The 12,949-nt window shown below is 32.9% G+C and overlaps 1 protein-coding gene across 1 annotated transcript; it reads right to left on the bottom strand.

Moving 5' to 3' along the window:
* Positions 1-6,243: 6,243 nt before the first annotated feature.
* On the bottom strand, positions 6,244-8,076 carry LOC118743350 (muscle-specific protein 20). Its single transcript, XM_036475960.1, has 2 exons — positions 7,935-8,076; positions 6,244-7,281 (listed from the first exon to the last, which is right to left on the bottom strand). The coding sequence occupies exons 1-2, from the start codon at positions 7,962-7,964 to the stop codon at positions 6,757-6,759; spliced, it is 555 nt and encodes a 184-aa protein (XP_036331853.1). The 5' UTR covers positions 7,965-8,076; the 3' UTR covers positions 6,244-6,756.
* Positions 8,077-12,949: the final 4,873 nt, after the last annotated feature.

Below are 12,949 nucleotides of genomic sequence, written 5' to 3'. Positions count from 1 at the left end.
ATCACATCACATCACATCACATCACATCACATCACATCACATCACATGACATCACATCACATCACATAACATCACACCAAATCCCTTCATAATACATCCCAGTTTATTTCCAGAGTTTCACTTCGCTTTCCAGATATTTATTTGCAACACAGCCTATGTTCATATACATACATAAGTGTATGAAGAAAAACTAAAAACCAACTTAGAAGCGATACACAAAAATCATTTTTCCTACTTTCCATTGTTTCTACTGCGCACTTCAAAATCCACTCAAAAACTGTCGCTGTTAGCAAACTTAAATAACAAGTCAACTTCCGAAAAGCGGGTGGCCATCAGTCTCAGCCTTGTACTTAGTTATGATCAATCACACTGACGTTGACAGCTTTTAAAAGTTGCTACTCTTACTTTTGCATACTACCTACTCGTAATGGACTAAGTTGTAGTAGGAAGAGTAGCACAGTTGTTGTTTTAGCTGCTTAAAGTAATTGGTTGAAACCGCTTTGACCGGATGTGGTGTATAACAGAAACGCTTAAGCGACACTTGAAGGCTTAATTAGCCACAGACACATAATCGAGGCCATAAATGTTCGCAATGGGGGTTAACCATAATTAGGATGAAAGCAGTGAATGACAGTTGCCTTGAATTGAAGAGATAAAGTAAACACAAAAAGCTGCTGCGAAATTAACAACGAAAGTGCTTCAAGGAGTGTTGGTGTGTAAAGAAAATGCTAAATAACGAGAATTGACTGAAAGGTATTATTTAGCCAGCCACTGCGAGTTTGCGCCTCGTTGAATGTTTTCTTTCATACGCAAGTGTGTTCGTATTTTAACAAAGTTTAATATTTTGAGCAAATTATGTGAAGAAGGAGGACATAAGATGTGGAAACGGAAGTAAAATTCATCTTTTCTCATAATTAGGATTTACGGCTATGCGCTCGTTGTGGGTTTATGGCCTATTTTCTTCCGAATTTAAGTTGATTAGAGGACATACAAACAGCGGTACAGGCTTGGTAACTATCCTTACAGAACTGAAAAACTAAAAATATTAATTACAGAATGGCAAGCAGCTGCATTGGAAATATTATAACATAATACTAAAAAACTTTTGGATCACCAAAATCACACTAATATTTTTGATATACGTAATCGATAGATTATTAATTAAATATGTATTTCATAAAATAAAAAAAAAAGCACCAGATGACAAAGTGCAGTCAAAGCCAATTTCATCTCCCTATAAGCGGAGAACATGATTATATTCGCCCTGGCTCGAATAAAAACGCTTAGCACACTGCTATAAGCTTATCAAGTTGACATTACCAAAGCTGCCTTTACATATGTATATTTTATTAATTTAGCCCACTGAAGATTATGTTGAAAGCAAAGTTGTATATGTTTTCCAAAAAGACAGCTAAGCAAACAACATTGTATAGTATTTATATAAAGAAAATTTATCACTTCGTTTTTCGGCTACTACATACAATTTTAATTTAAAATAAAGCATATAAATCAATATCTAAGAATAAACCTAAATTACAAAATAATTATTATTGGCGAACGATAGTCTGCCACGTGAATCAAATTCGCAAATATACATATACAGATATACATACCCAGTGGGAATTAGGAGCACGTAATAATACCTTATTAGCAACTTACTCTTCACCTGGCAGTCATTACCATTTACCTGCCGAACGTCCCTTACTTTTACAAAGGCATGGCCGCCTTATGTAAGTAGGAATTTAGAATGTACATTTGGTATCAGACATACTTCTGAGCCGCTATACAAAGTAAGTTACGTGTAATGCAGAGCAGTCGCTCGGAGTAGTTCGGTGCTTGGAAATAACTTCGGCTGCACGTTATTTTGCAACTGACAACGTAATGTGTCTTCGGAGGTGTTCATTTTGCCCTTTACTAGTAGATGACATTAGCCATGATGACAATTTTGGTACTAAAAACTGAAAGAAAACATGGCTTACCTCGGAAGGTGCTTACCTATTTTCCCAGTGGGTATATACATACATATTTACATGCTTGCTATTTATATATGTATGTATGTCAAAAATTAACAAAGTAGTGAAAATATTTAAAATAAATTAGCAATTCAGTCTGCATATGTATGTATGAATATGTAAGCTACCGAAAATTGTTGAAATTGTGAAAATTAAATTTTCAGTAAAATTATGCTATTTTATGATACCTGCAATTATTTTTGCCTTAACATACATATGTACATACATATGTTTCATAAGTTTGCATATTTAGTAATTTGCAAACATTATACCACTTTGTATTTGGTATAAGCAAATGTAATTGCATAGTATCTATAAGTTTGTAATTTAGTTGGGGAGAAACAAAGTTTTTAAGAGAAATGTCTAGTTGTCAATAAATTACGCCAACTAAATTTTTATAAACTGTAAAGTCGAAATACAAAAAAAAGCACCATACAGTGCTTGAAAACTTTGTAATACAAATGCACGTGGGCAAATCTCCGGAAAAGTGTGCTTTTGTGTCAACACTCATTTAAATTAATTTTATAAACGTAATTTTACATTTTATCAAAAACTTGGGCCATTTTGATAAAAAGTTTGGCGAGTACTTATAACTTGTTAAATTTTTTTTTTTTTTATAGCCAAGCGCACTTGTGCACAAGGGTAGTATAACTTTGTTCACATAACGGTTGTTTGTAACAGCCAAAACGAATCGAGATATATATGTATATAGGGCGTTCCATGGCAAAATCGACGGGGTTCACACTTCATGTGTTTGATTTGTTTCAAATTTTTAGAGTTGATGGATAAACATACATAAGTAATAAATATATAATGAAATTTGAGCTTGATTAATACATTACAATAAAAACTTTACAGCACAAAAACAAAAACAAATCGATTTTATAGTTTTCCAAATATTCCGAGAACGGAGCTAGGAAAAAATTAAAAAAAATTCACACATACACTCATCAAAATTCTCTATGAAAAGAAATATTAAAAAAAAATTTTTCTTGAAAAATTTTTCACATACAAATTTTTCTCTATGAAAAGAATATTAAAAAAAGTTGTTTGCCAAAATTTTTTTTTATATATATTACGAACCGTTAGAAAACTCACACCTATTCGTTTGAAAGTATCAAAATAAACCTTAACAGGAGCAGCTTTATAATTATTGCTAACACCTGCCTAGATATCATTGCTTCATCGCCACTTTTTTGCTACCCATTTAATTTTTTTTTACTCATTGGAATACAGATTGGTTCAAAATAAGACAAAACGCAGAAAATCGTGGAAAAAAGTTTCCACAAATTTAATTACACATTTCTTAATACAAAGATTTGCATTTTTTTCGCAAAAATTTTATAGCGTAAAATTTACATACATACATTCGTCATACATAGGTACAAACATACATACATACAAACAATACAGACAAAGGTAAACAAAAATTTTGATTGCCATCGATTGCACGAGCGTTTTGACCTTGCCACGCTTTAAAATTTTTTTCTATAATTTGCCGATATATACTCGTTTATGTACATATGTAAGTACGTATGTATTTAGGAATGTGCATAGAATATAAAATTTTAATAAATTAAAGTGTGGAAAATGCCGACAATACACGTACACATTTGTTTATTTGACCATAGCGTGTGGCAGCTAATTCGGTCGGGAGCAGAGCGGATGCTCCTTTTACAGCGAAACGAATTCGTGCGACTAAATTTTTATTTTGTTTTTTTTTTCGTAATTGTAAGACACTTCGTATAGGCACCGCCCCGCATACATATGTATGCATGCATGTGTGTATCATAAATTCCCGCCCACGCAAGGCTCATTAATTTTGAAAGTTAAAAAAAAAAAATTCTTGTCTTTGACGTGGTACTTTTTTATGTTTTGTTTCTTGACTTTGTTTTTCTTGCGAAAAATCGAGAAGAATTAAAAATGTGTTGTTTAATGAAATGTACCAATTTGTGACTGCATAAAAGTCGATGAGCAGATTTTTCAGGAGAGCCTAAATAATTTTGTCTTATTTAGCAAACCTTAAATGGAAATTTTCACGAAGGCTTTTGCGGATTGTTTGTTTTTTGTGTGTTTAATTTCTATAAAACTGCGTAAATTGTTTTGGTAGATTTTATGTTATACGCAATTTATTAGAATAGTTAAATGCGCAAATGAAAAAAAATAGCATAACTGCATATTGAGTTTTTTTTATGATTTTTGCAGAAAAACACATATCTTCACTTTAGGGTGAAAAGGTGCCAAATTCGAATTTTTCGAAACTGTTCAGGAGAGATGAAAAATCGATGTAGTTCCGAATTACCTGCCATTCTGCATTAAAAACTAAATTTTGAAGAAAAATAGACTTGGCACCTTTTCACCTTTAGGTAGAGATATGTATGTAGCTCCAAGTGGTGGCACCGAATTTCGACCATAACTATTCGGTTTAGGCTATTATCTATTTTTCAACTAAACCGCGCAAGCGGGTGTTCCCTCTCTGACCGTGTGGAAGTGCTAGTTAGGTGTGTTATGTCACTTTATTCCTTTCCAGGATGGTTTATACTTAATCAATACTTAAGCTTTCTATGTCGTTAGCAGACTTGGAGATAAGTGATCCAATGCGTTTGAGCTTATATTTTTTACAAAGAAACTTCCTGCAAAAATTTCAGAAGCCAACAGGAATATTTTTCAAAAAATTTCTTGCAGCATAATCTGTGTTAAAAAAAAATACGCAAAATTTAACTGGTTTTTTTGCTTAGCTCGTGGAGCAAACCTATGTTTATACAATAAAAAAGTTATTTTTCCCTACATCATTATTTAAGCGTAATATAGGTATGTATTTCTTATCCCATTTTTAGAAGATTTTCTATATGGACAAGTTGCACACTACTTTTTGCTAATTTTCCTGTTTAATGTCCTCCTTTGGGGTTTCCAAAAGCAAAGCGTACTTCTATTTCCATACCATTTCCAGCATTCCTTAAATTTTTATTTTTGCGCCACAGCTAAGTTATCTACTTCGACTTCTTAGCTTCACAGTGAAGGATGTCGTCCCAATTGGTTCAATAGTTTCTGTAATCTGTTTCTTATTCAGAGGTGCATCCACCAAAAAATTATTCCAAGTTTTCAAGTTCTGAGGACATTGCCGAAATCGACCATTCTGAGCGCTGAACATTTCGTTTGACCCTTGTTTCCTAAAATAAAAGGACCACCTATAATTTTGTTCTGGACTTTTGTCCATTGCGATCTCTTGTATTCTTCCTTTGTAAGTGGGCGCTTAATCAAAGCACAAACTAAATTTTCTAAAAGCATATTTGATGTTTCCTTCTCGGTTTACTTGTTGGTGCGGCTATATACATATGTTGGACCCGAACCTCAACACTCGTAATGGTATGATTAATTGTTTCGAATAGAAACTCGAATTGCACTCGCTATCGAATGCCATACATATCTCAAAATACGAGTTCGATATCGAATGCCGCGATTCGGGCCCTGATTGCAAAACACGATTCTCTCCATCTCTCCAACCACTTTATTTCGCGAATGCCGCTCGTACACACATATGTAATTCTGATGCTCGTAAACCTTGAATACAGCAACGGTGAGTGGCCTCTTTCATTTGATGTTAGGTCGCTATTTAAAGATAGGCCTTCATCTGACCTTGGTTGTAGCTCTTTAAATATTTTTTTTTTTGATATTGTAAAATACTAACATATGTATGTATGTGCATTCATAGGTATATACATATGTATACATGCATACACATACATACATATCCATACATATAAAATAAATATTCGTCATGATTTTTTTTATAGTTTTTTTTTTTTTTATTTACTACTATTATTTTCCTGTTTTACGTTGAAATTAATGTTTTCTCTTTTCAAGGGTTAATCCAACTGAATTCAAGTACCGAATATTTGAATTTTGAATAATATTTTGATTACTTGACTTAAATAAACAACTATTTGTTGATTTCTTTTAATTTGGGTACTAATGTTTTTCATAAAAGATTTTTTGTTTTAACAGCCGAAGTCATTTATTTGTGCCTACTACCCTTTCCACCCCTTCAAGAAGATAAAATACTAGTTTTTGTTATTTTTTGTTTTTGTTTGTTTTAATAACGCTTTGGCATTTGTTGTTCGATCAGTGCTGCCGCTACGTTTTCACTCGATTTTATTTATTTCACTTCATCACTTTAGCTGACTGTTTTCCCTGATTAACGATTCTTTCATTACAAATGTGTGCTATGAGATACATTTTCAAAGATTTATTTTTTTCATATATAAAATAGCTTAAGTGTAAACTTAAGATACTAAGACTTGCATTATTCTCTGTATAAAATACAAATAGTGCACCACCTTCGCTGCTTTCAACATCGTTACATATTTTTTTTTGTTGCTTTTACATAAACATATATATAATTTTTCTAACTTGTTTTCTTTGCTTTTGTGTGGTTTTGAAATTATGTGCTTGTATGAGTGTGTGTTGTGTGTGTAAGTTTAATTCTTTGTGTGTCAGGATTGTTTTTCATTATTTTTTTTTTTTACTTTAACTTATACATAAAAATATAGATTTCATAAATATAAAGTAAATTTTAATTTCATAAATAATAAAAATTAAGCAGTACAAAATGTTTGGTGTTAAACCAACAAAAATAGTTGATGCTGTTGTTTATTATAATTTTGTTGGTTTACAAGCTGCCTAGGCTAAGGCCCTACTACTGCTAGCTTCTCCAAATCGGTCTCTCTGCCTCTCGAAAGCGGGCTTACTTGCCGAGCAAGATCTTGCGGCTAGCGCCAATGTTTTGGCCCGCCTGTGTGGCACCCTTGTTGGAACCGGCCTGCAGACCAATGATACCGTGACCAGCACGCATTTGTTCCTCGGAGAAGTCGCGCTTGCACTCATCGGCAGGCTTGGGTCCCAAGAATGGTCCTTTGAATTCGGGGTGCTTGTAGGCGGCACGACCGATAGCGAAGATGGTGTTGGTCACTTGTGCAATGTCCTTCTTCTCCCACAAATCAACAGTCTGGAAGACATCCAAATCGGGTACACCGTAGTTTATCAATGCCTTCTGGAAGTTGTTGATGTTTTCCATCATTTTGAATTGGCCACCGGATGAGTTGATCTTTGGCACGGAGTTGGGGGCAAGCTTGTTGATCAGAGCGCACAATACCTGTCCGTCCTTCAGATGGTCTTCGTAGGAAACACCGGCAGGGAATTTTGAACCAAGAATAGCTTCAACCCATTCCTGAGCTTCTTTGTCCATCTCGGGATTGCGCTTGCCAGCAATCTATGTGGAGGGAGAGAGAAAGGTAGAAGATATTAATAAACTTAGTCTGATAATAAATCTTTGGAAAGATATTTCAACATTTCGGGGGTTTTAATGAAGGTCGATTGATTATTTCGCAACAACTTAACAAAGTAAATAATTACTTAAAATTTTTTTTTTTTAAGAAATAAATTTTTTTAAAGCTCTCACTATATTTTAGGTTGATAGTTCGAAGAAGTTTACTTTAGTTGGTGGTTTTTGATACAAATTTACAAATTTATAGATATATAAATTTCGGTAACGAATTAGGAAAATTCGACATTTATTTAAAAAATTTATATATTTTAATAATCTTTTGACGCTGTAGGGAAGATAGGCAGTGACAAATTATCACTAGCCATTTTAATCCGCGCTGGCGATAATTCGAAAATGTTAACTTTTCTTCAAAGTATGTTTTTTTTGTAAAAACACATGCATATTTAGTTTATTTCACATTTTCTTATTAAAAACCATTTCAACAATTGCACAACGCAAATTTTATTTATTTAATTCAAATTTTTTCATTTCACCACCATTTTTCACTAATATTTTTTTTTTTGTCCATTTCACTTTTTTTTTCATTCAAAAGTATCCTTTTTCGCAAACTCTAAAATTGATTCGTCTTTGATATTCACCTTAGCACGAATAGCACGCTCAAGAGACATTTTGTGTGTGTTTTTTGTTTTTGTTAGGTTTTTGGAAAAATTTGAAGCTGCTACTTGTGATCCTCGCTAGTAGGAAAACTGTCTGTTACTGATGCCTTAGCTGGGTGTGTTGGCCGCTTATAAAGCACCCGGAGAGTCATTTGGCTCTGCTCAAAATTTCCACTAACAAAAATACAACAAAAACGATATATGTACGTACATATGTGATGAGCGTGAAATTGTTCATCTTGAAGCATTTTTCCAAAAATACCTGTGATGAGAAATTTTCTCGTTGCTCAGCAAATGACTGCCATCGCCATCGGACTTGGCCGTTGGCAAAGGAATCGCGTGGGCGTTGGTTGTACGCCACCATTGAATGCTCTGCTGGCGCAATGATTGTTATTATTGCTGTTGTTGTTGCACTTGTTTTTATTAAGATGAGTGTACTTATTTAATTTTAGCACAACAAATTCACACAACTTTTCGAAAATAGCCACCACTTGGTCTAATATTTTCCTCCCCACACCCCCCTGTCGCGTCTGGTCTACTCTTCTATCTGCGATATTTTCGAGTAGTTTTATGAAATTCTCGAGTTTTTATTAATTACGCAGCCACACACTCACTTCTCGTAAATGGATGGGCGAAGAATTTTTCTTTACATCTGGTATGGATTGTCCTATTTAATTAAAATGGGAAATTTTCAATTAGATTTGGTTTATTTCGAATATGAAATCTAGCGTAGCACTTTTCTATATGCATTGTGCCACAAAGAGCTTGTATTTTACATAAAATTGTTTGTGTTTCTTTGTGAAATCGTTTATTGTTTTAATATCATAAATCAAAAATTTTAATTGAAATGGTCGAAAATGTGGAAAGTTTTTACGAAGCATTTTTGAGAATGTTCTAAATTCGTACTCTGAACTGGGTTGCAAAGCTACAGTCGAGTTGGTTAATGTAGTCAAAGTGGTTTATGATGCTGAAAAATGCAATTGGGGTATTCACAACGGTGTCGTAAGTGTCGTTTTGTTGTACGTTGTAAACTTTAAATGCCTAAAAAATATATTACTGGACCTCGCAAATTACCATCAAAGTCATACTATGAATTTTCGAAGTGTTAAAAAATAGTTGATTGTGGTTTCAGGTTCAGGTTAAGCTTTTAAAGTTTACGACATACAACAATACGGCACTTACGACACCGTTATGAATCCCTCAAATGTAAAACTTTGCTGGTAGGTCTAGCGGTAGTGGTCTAATTATGATATCTTGTCCTACTTAAGAAAGGTTTTGGCGCTTTATTCAGCACGGAATTTGTCCCAGAACCTTATCCTTAAATTTGCCAGCAAACATTTTTTCAGTGAAAAAGTTTTGAATTCTGCATAATCGGGTATGACAACAAATTCTAGCCCAGCTACGAATTGCACGGTGATCGTGATCGGTCGCAGGGTCCATAGCCGCATATTTTCTAATTCAGCTGTGGTACAATAAATTCAATACTTGGTGCCTATAAAACAGTTAGGCATCCATTTTCTGCAAATTTTTTTTATCACCACTGTATTTCCATTAAATGTCTACACATTCTTTAATTTTTTTTCGGTTGGAAAATAAACATGAAATTTTTGATTTTCTCTCTCATTTATTCGTGTAAACAAAGTTACACTTTTTGATTTCTCTTATACATATGTATATGTATGTAAGTATGTATGTAAGTATATATGTTTAATTATAATTTTAAGTACGGATATGTATATATTAGACCGGGTCGGCCCCTACCTTCATATCGAGTCCTAACCGTCAAAAAGACGTGGTCGAAATTTTTTTTCAAAATTTTATTTTTGATGCAGAAATGCATCTAGGTTTTCTAGCAAAATTTATGCATCAAAAATAAAATTTTGAAAAAAATGTCGTGTACGTGTTTATTTCATGATCCAGATTAGTATGGAACACCTCTGAGACACGACCTTTCCGATGCAAAAATAAATATCGAAATCGGTTGACGTGGTCCAAAGTTATGCGGTAACATACATAAAAAAAAATATTCCGACGCACTGATAACCTCCTTCTTTTTTGGAAATCGGCTAAAAAATAAGTACTATTTTTGATCGAAAAATTAAAAATAATGGCTAGATTTTATCGAAAAGTAGAAATTCAATTTTAATGAAAAAAATTAAGATTTTTATTATAAAGATCACAATCGTTACGGTCGTTGCGTTTAATACTACAAAATCGGAGTTAGTTTTAAAATTTTATAAAAATTAGATTTTGGCTGATCTTGGGACTCAGGAAAGAAGAAAACTCTAATCACATCGACATATCCTAACTACTTCCTTTTCAAGCTAGGTGTGGTATGCATCAACTTTTTTTTTGTGACCTGGCTTTGTATAGAATCTATGTACATAATTATATATGTATGTATGTGTATGTATTTTCCTTCCCAGCAAAAAACACTAACACCACATAAATGAATACAGAATGTAATGAAATATTGGGAATCGCTCACCTTTTCCCTTTTAGAAGGCATTACTCTAACTTGGGCATGTCGATAGCCATAAGCCCTTTCAAACTACATTACCAATAAAGAGTAGGGTGTAGGAAGTTTGAAAAGATCTTATTTGCTTTCCCGGTAATCAGTAAAATGAGTGAAATAAATTTTAGACACAGTATGTCAAGTTGTGAACTCACAATGTACCATTACCAAGAATCGCTTACGCGAAGTGAAATTGTAATGGGGTAATCTATAGGAATGACTTCTAGAAGACATTACTACTAGAAGCGATTCAAGAATTTTTTGCTGGGTTATTTTCACGCTTAGTAATTGAATTTTTTCAACTTGTGCCGAAATGTATGTATGTATGCATATCGCTTTGTAAGGCAAGCATGTAGGCATTTTTATTTATGCGAATTCTTTTTTTGAATTTGGAGCAAATACCTTTCCACTGAGGTCACACTTTTTTTGCATTAAAATGCACTTATCCAAAATTATGCGATTGATGTATAGATCTGGCTGACATCATTGGAAATTTCTGATTTTGTGGTAATTTATTTCAGTGAATGTGTATCATTATGGACATATCAATGTATGTATGTATGTACACCTGCCAAAGAATACATAGCCTTGTGGTCAGGTGATTAAGTCAGATGGCATTTTGACTAGTTTTCGCTCATTTCCTTTTGTTTATTAAATGCTTATATTTATTAGATAAATCAACATTTCAAACTTCGTACAAATATTATGAAAATTCAACAATTATTAATATTTGCAGCAGAAAGTTTCAAACTTTTTATTCAGAACTTTTAGAAAAAATTTTAGGTATGCAATTTTGAAGCTCATTTTCTTCCATATAAAATATGCTCGACAATTTCGTTTGTTTGGGAGAATATGACTAGCACCATCAACAACAAAAATATATATATTAAAAACCAACGAGACTTTCTAGGGTCTTGAGATTTGCACTTCAACCTAATAAAATTTAATGGGCTATAAAAATGCATACCCAAACTTTTCCAAAAATTCTAAATAAATGAGTGCAAATGTCAAATTTTGTTGAATTTTCATAATTTTTGTACGAAAATATCACTAGACTTAATCAGCTGACCACAAGTGTATATGTAGGTAGGCACATTCTTCACGATATATATGTACATAAAAGTGTGTTTAATATTTTGTTTGGCCCTCAGTCTTACGAAGTATGATATAAGTGGGCGGTGCTACGCCCATTTTCCTAAAATGTTATGAGAAACAGTTTTTTTGCTATTGATGAATTCTTTAGCCAATCTGAAAGTCCGGTACATATACATATATAAATTCATTTTGAAGGTCTCGAAATCCCCTTTGCAAAACATGTTCGATTTTTAAAATCGGAAGAAAAATAGTCAAGCTGTTAATAGATAAGTGCATCAGGTACTAAAATGACGCCTTATTTTTCAATAAAATAAAAAGGGGGTGTTCAGGAGCTATAAAAAGCCTATTTTAATGTTGTATTCGGCCCTACCTGTAACCTGCACTAAATTTTGTTTCGGGTGTATTTCGTAATTTTTTTTTTTGTAACATCGTGTAATCATTTTTGGATTAAAGAGAATGGTACCTTTTTGGAAGTTTGATTCATCTATTTGGCATATTTTAGCAAAGGATGGTTGGCAGCCAGGCTATCCAGGACTTTGTTCGGTAGTTTTTAGGTTTTTTCGTGATTTACTTTCCGAAATGTTTAGGGATTTTTAGGAATTTTTTATTTTTTCTAGGCTTTTTGGAATTCTTCAAGCTTTTTCGGATCCTTTCGGAGTTTTTCCGGAACTTGTTTGGAGTGTTTTGGTCTAAATTTAAAATTCTATGAAATCCTAAAGAATAACACGCTTCAAATGTTATTATATTATTTGGGGGTTTGCTTTTTATTCGAGAATACATACTAGGTATGTCTTTGGTTTATGAAAGCATCGTATGTAAATTTTAAAAGATCGTCCCTGGACAGAACTAAGTCGCGCGAGTGTTTTGACGGCGAAAAAAGAAAAATGAAAACAACTGACAGAAAAAGACGCGTAAACATAGATTCATACCTGCAAAAGTGTAAGCGCCAAAATATTATATATTATTACCTATATAAAAAAAGTTATTAAAAATATTGAAAAAATTGCGCATTAAAACTTCAAGCACATGCCCTAGCATATGTAAAATTTAAATTTATTTATTAATTTCCCAAACAAATTTTAAAATTTTCTAAATATTTAGTAGTACACGTTATATCTCACAAATTTAATGCATATATACATACATACCTATAGTTGATAAACTGACGATTAAATTTCATATTTTCTACTGAATTTTTTCTTATTAATAAATAAAATATTTCTAACAGTTTCCGAGTGCCCAAATTAAGGCAAGTCCAGTTGCAAAAACTTCTCTGCGAAATTTTCGAGATATCGTGCCGATGAATTACTATTTTTATAAACATACAAATGTATGTGTGAACTCATATGAGTAATAATTTTTCAATTGCTTCATTTTCGAGATCTAG

This window comes from Rhagoletis pomonella, unplaced genomic scaffold (assembly GCF_013731165.1).
Source record: "Rhagoletis pomonella isolate Grant_MI unplaced genomic scaffold, Rhpom_1.0 Rhpom_scaffold_00007, whole genome shotgun sequence".
Lineage (NCBI taxonomy): Eukaryota > Metazoa > Arthropoda > Insecta > Diptera > Tephritidae > Rhagoletis > Rhagoletis pomonella.
The sequence above is the reverse complement of the archived record's forward strand: the minus strand, read 5'-3'. Positions and strand labels throughout refer to the sequence as shown.

What these genes read in the sequence shown, in the direction of transcription:
- LOC118743350 (XM_036475960.1), bottom strand. Translation starts at nt 7,964, where the DNA reads ATGTCTCTTGAGCGTGCTATTCGTGCTAAG. An exon ending in AGCGTGCTATTCGTGCTAAG is followed by an intron (nt 7,282 to 7,934) that starts GTGAATATCAAA and finishes CCCTCCACATAG; the next exon opens with ATTGCTGGCAAGCGCAATCC.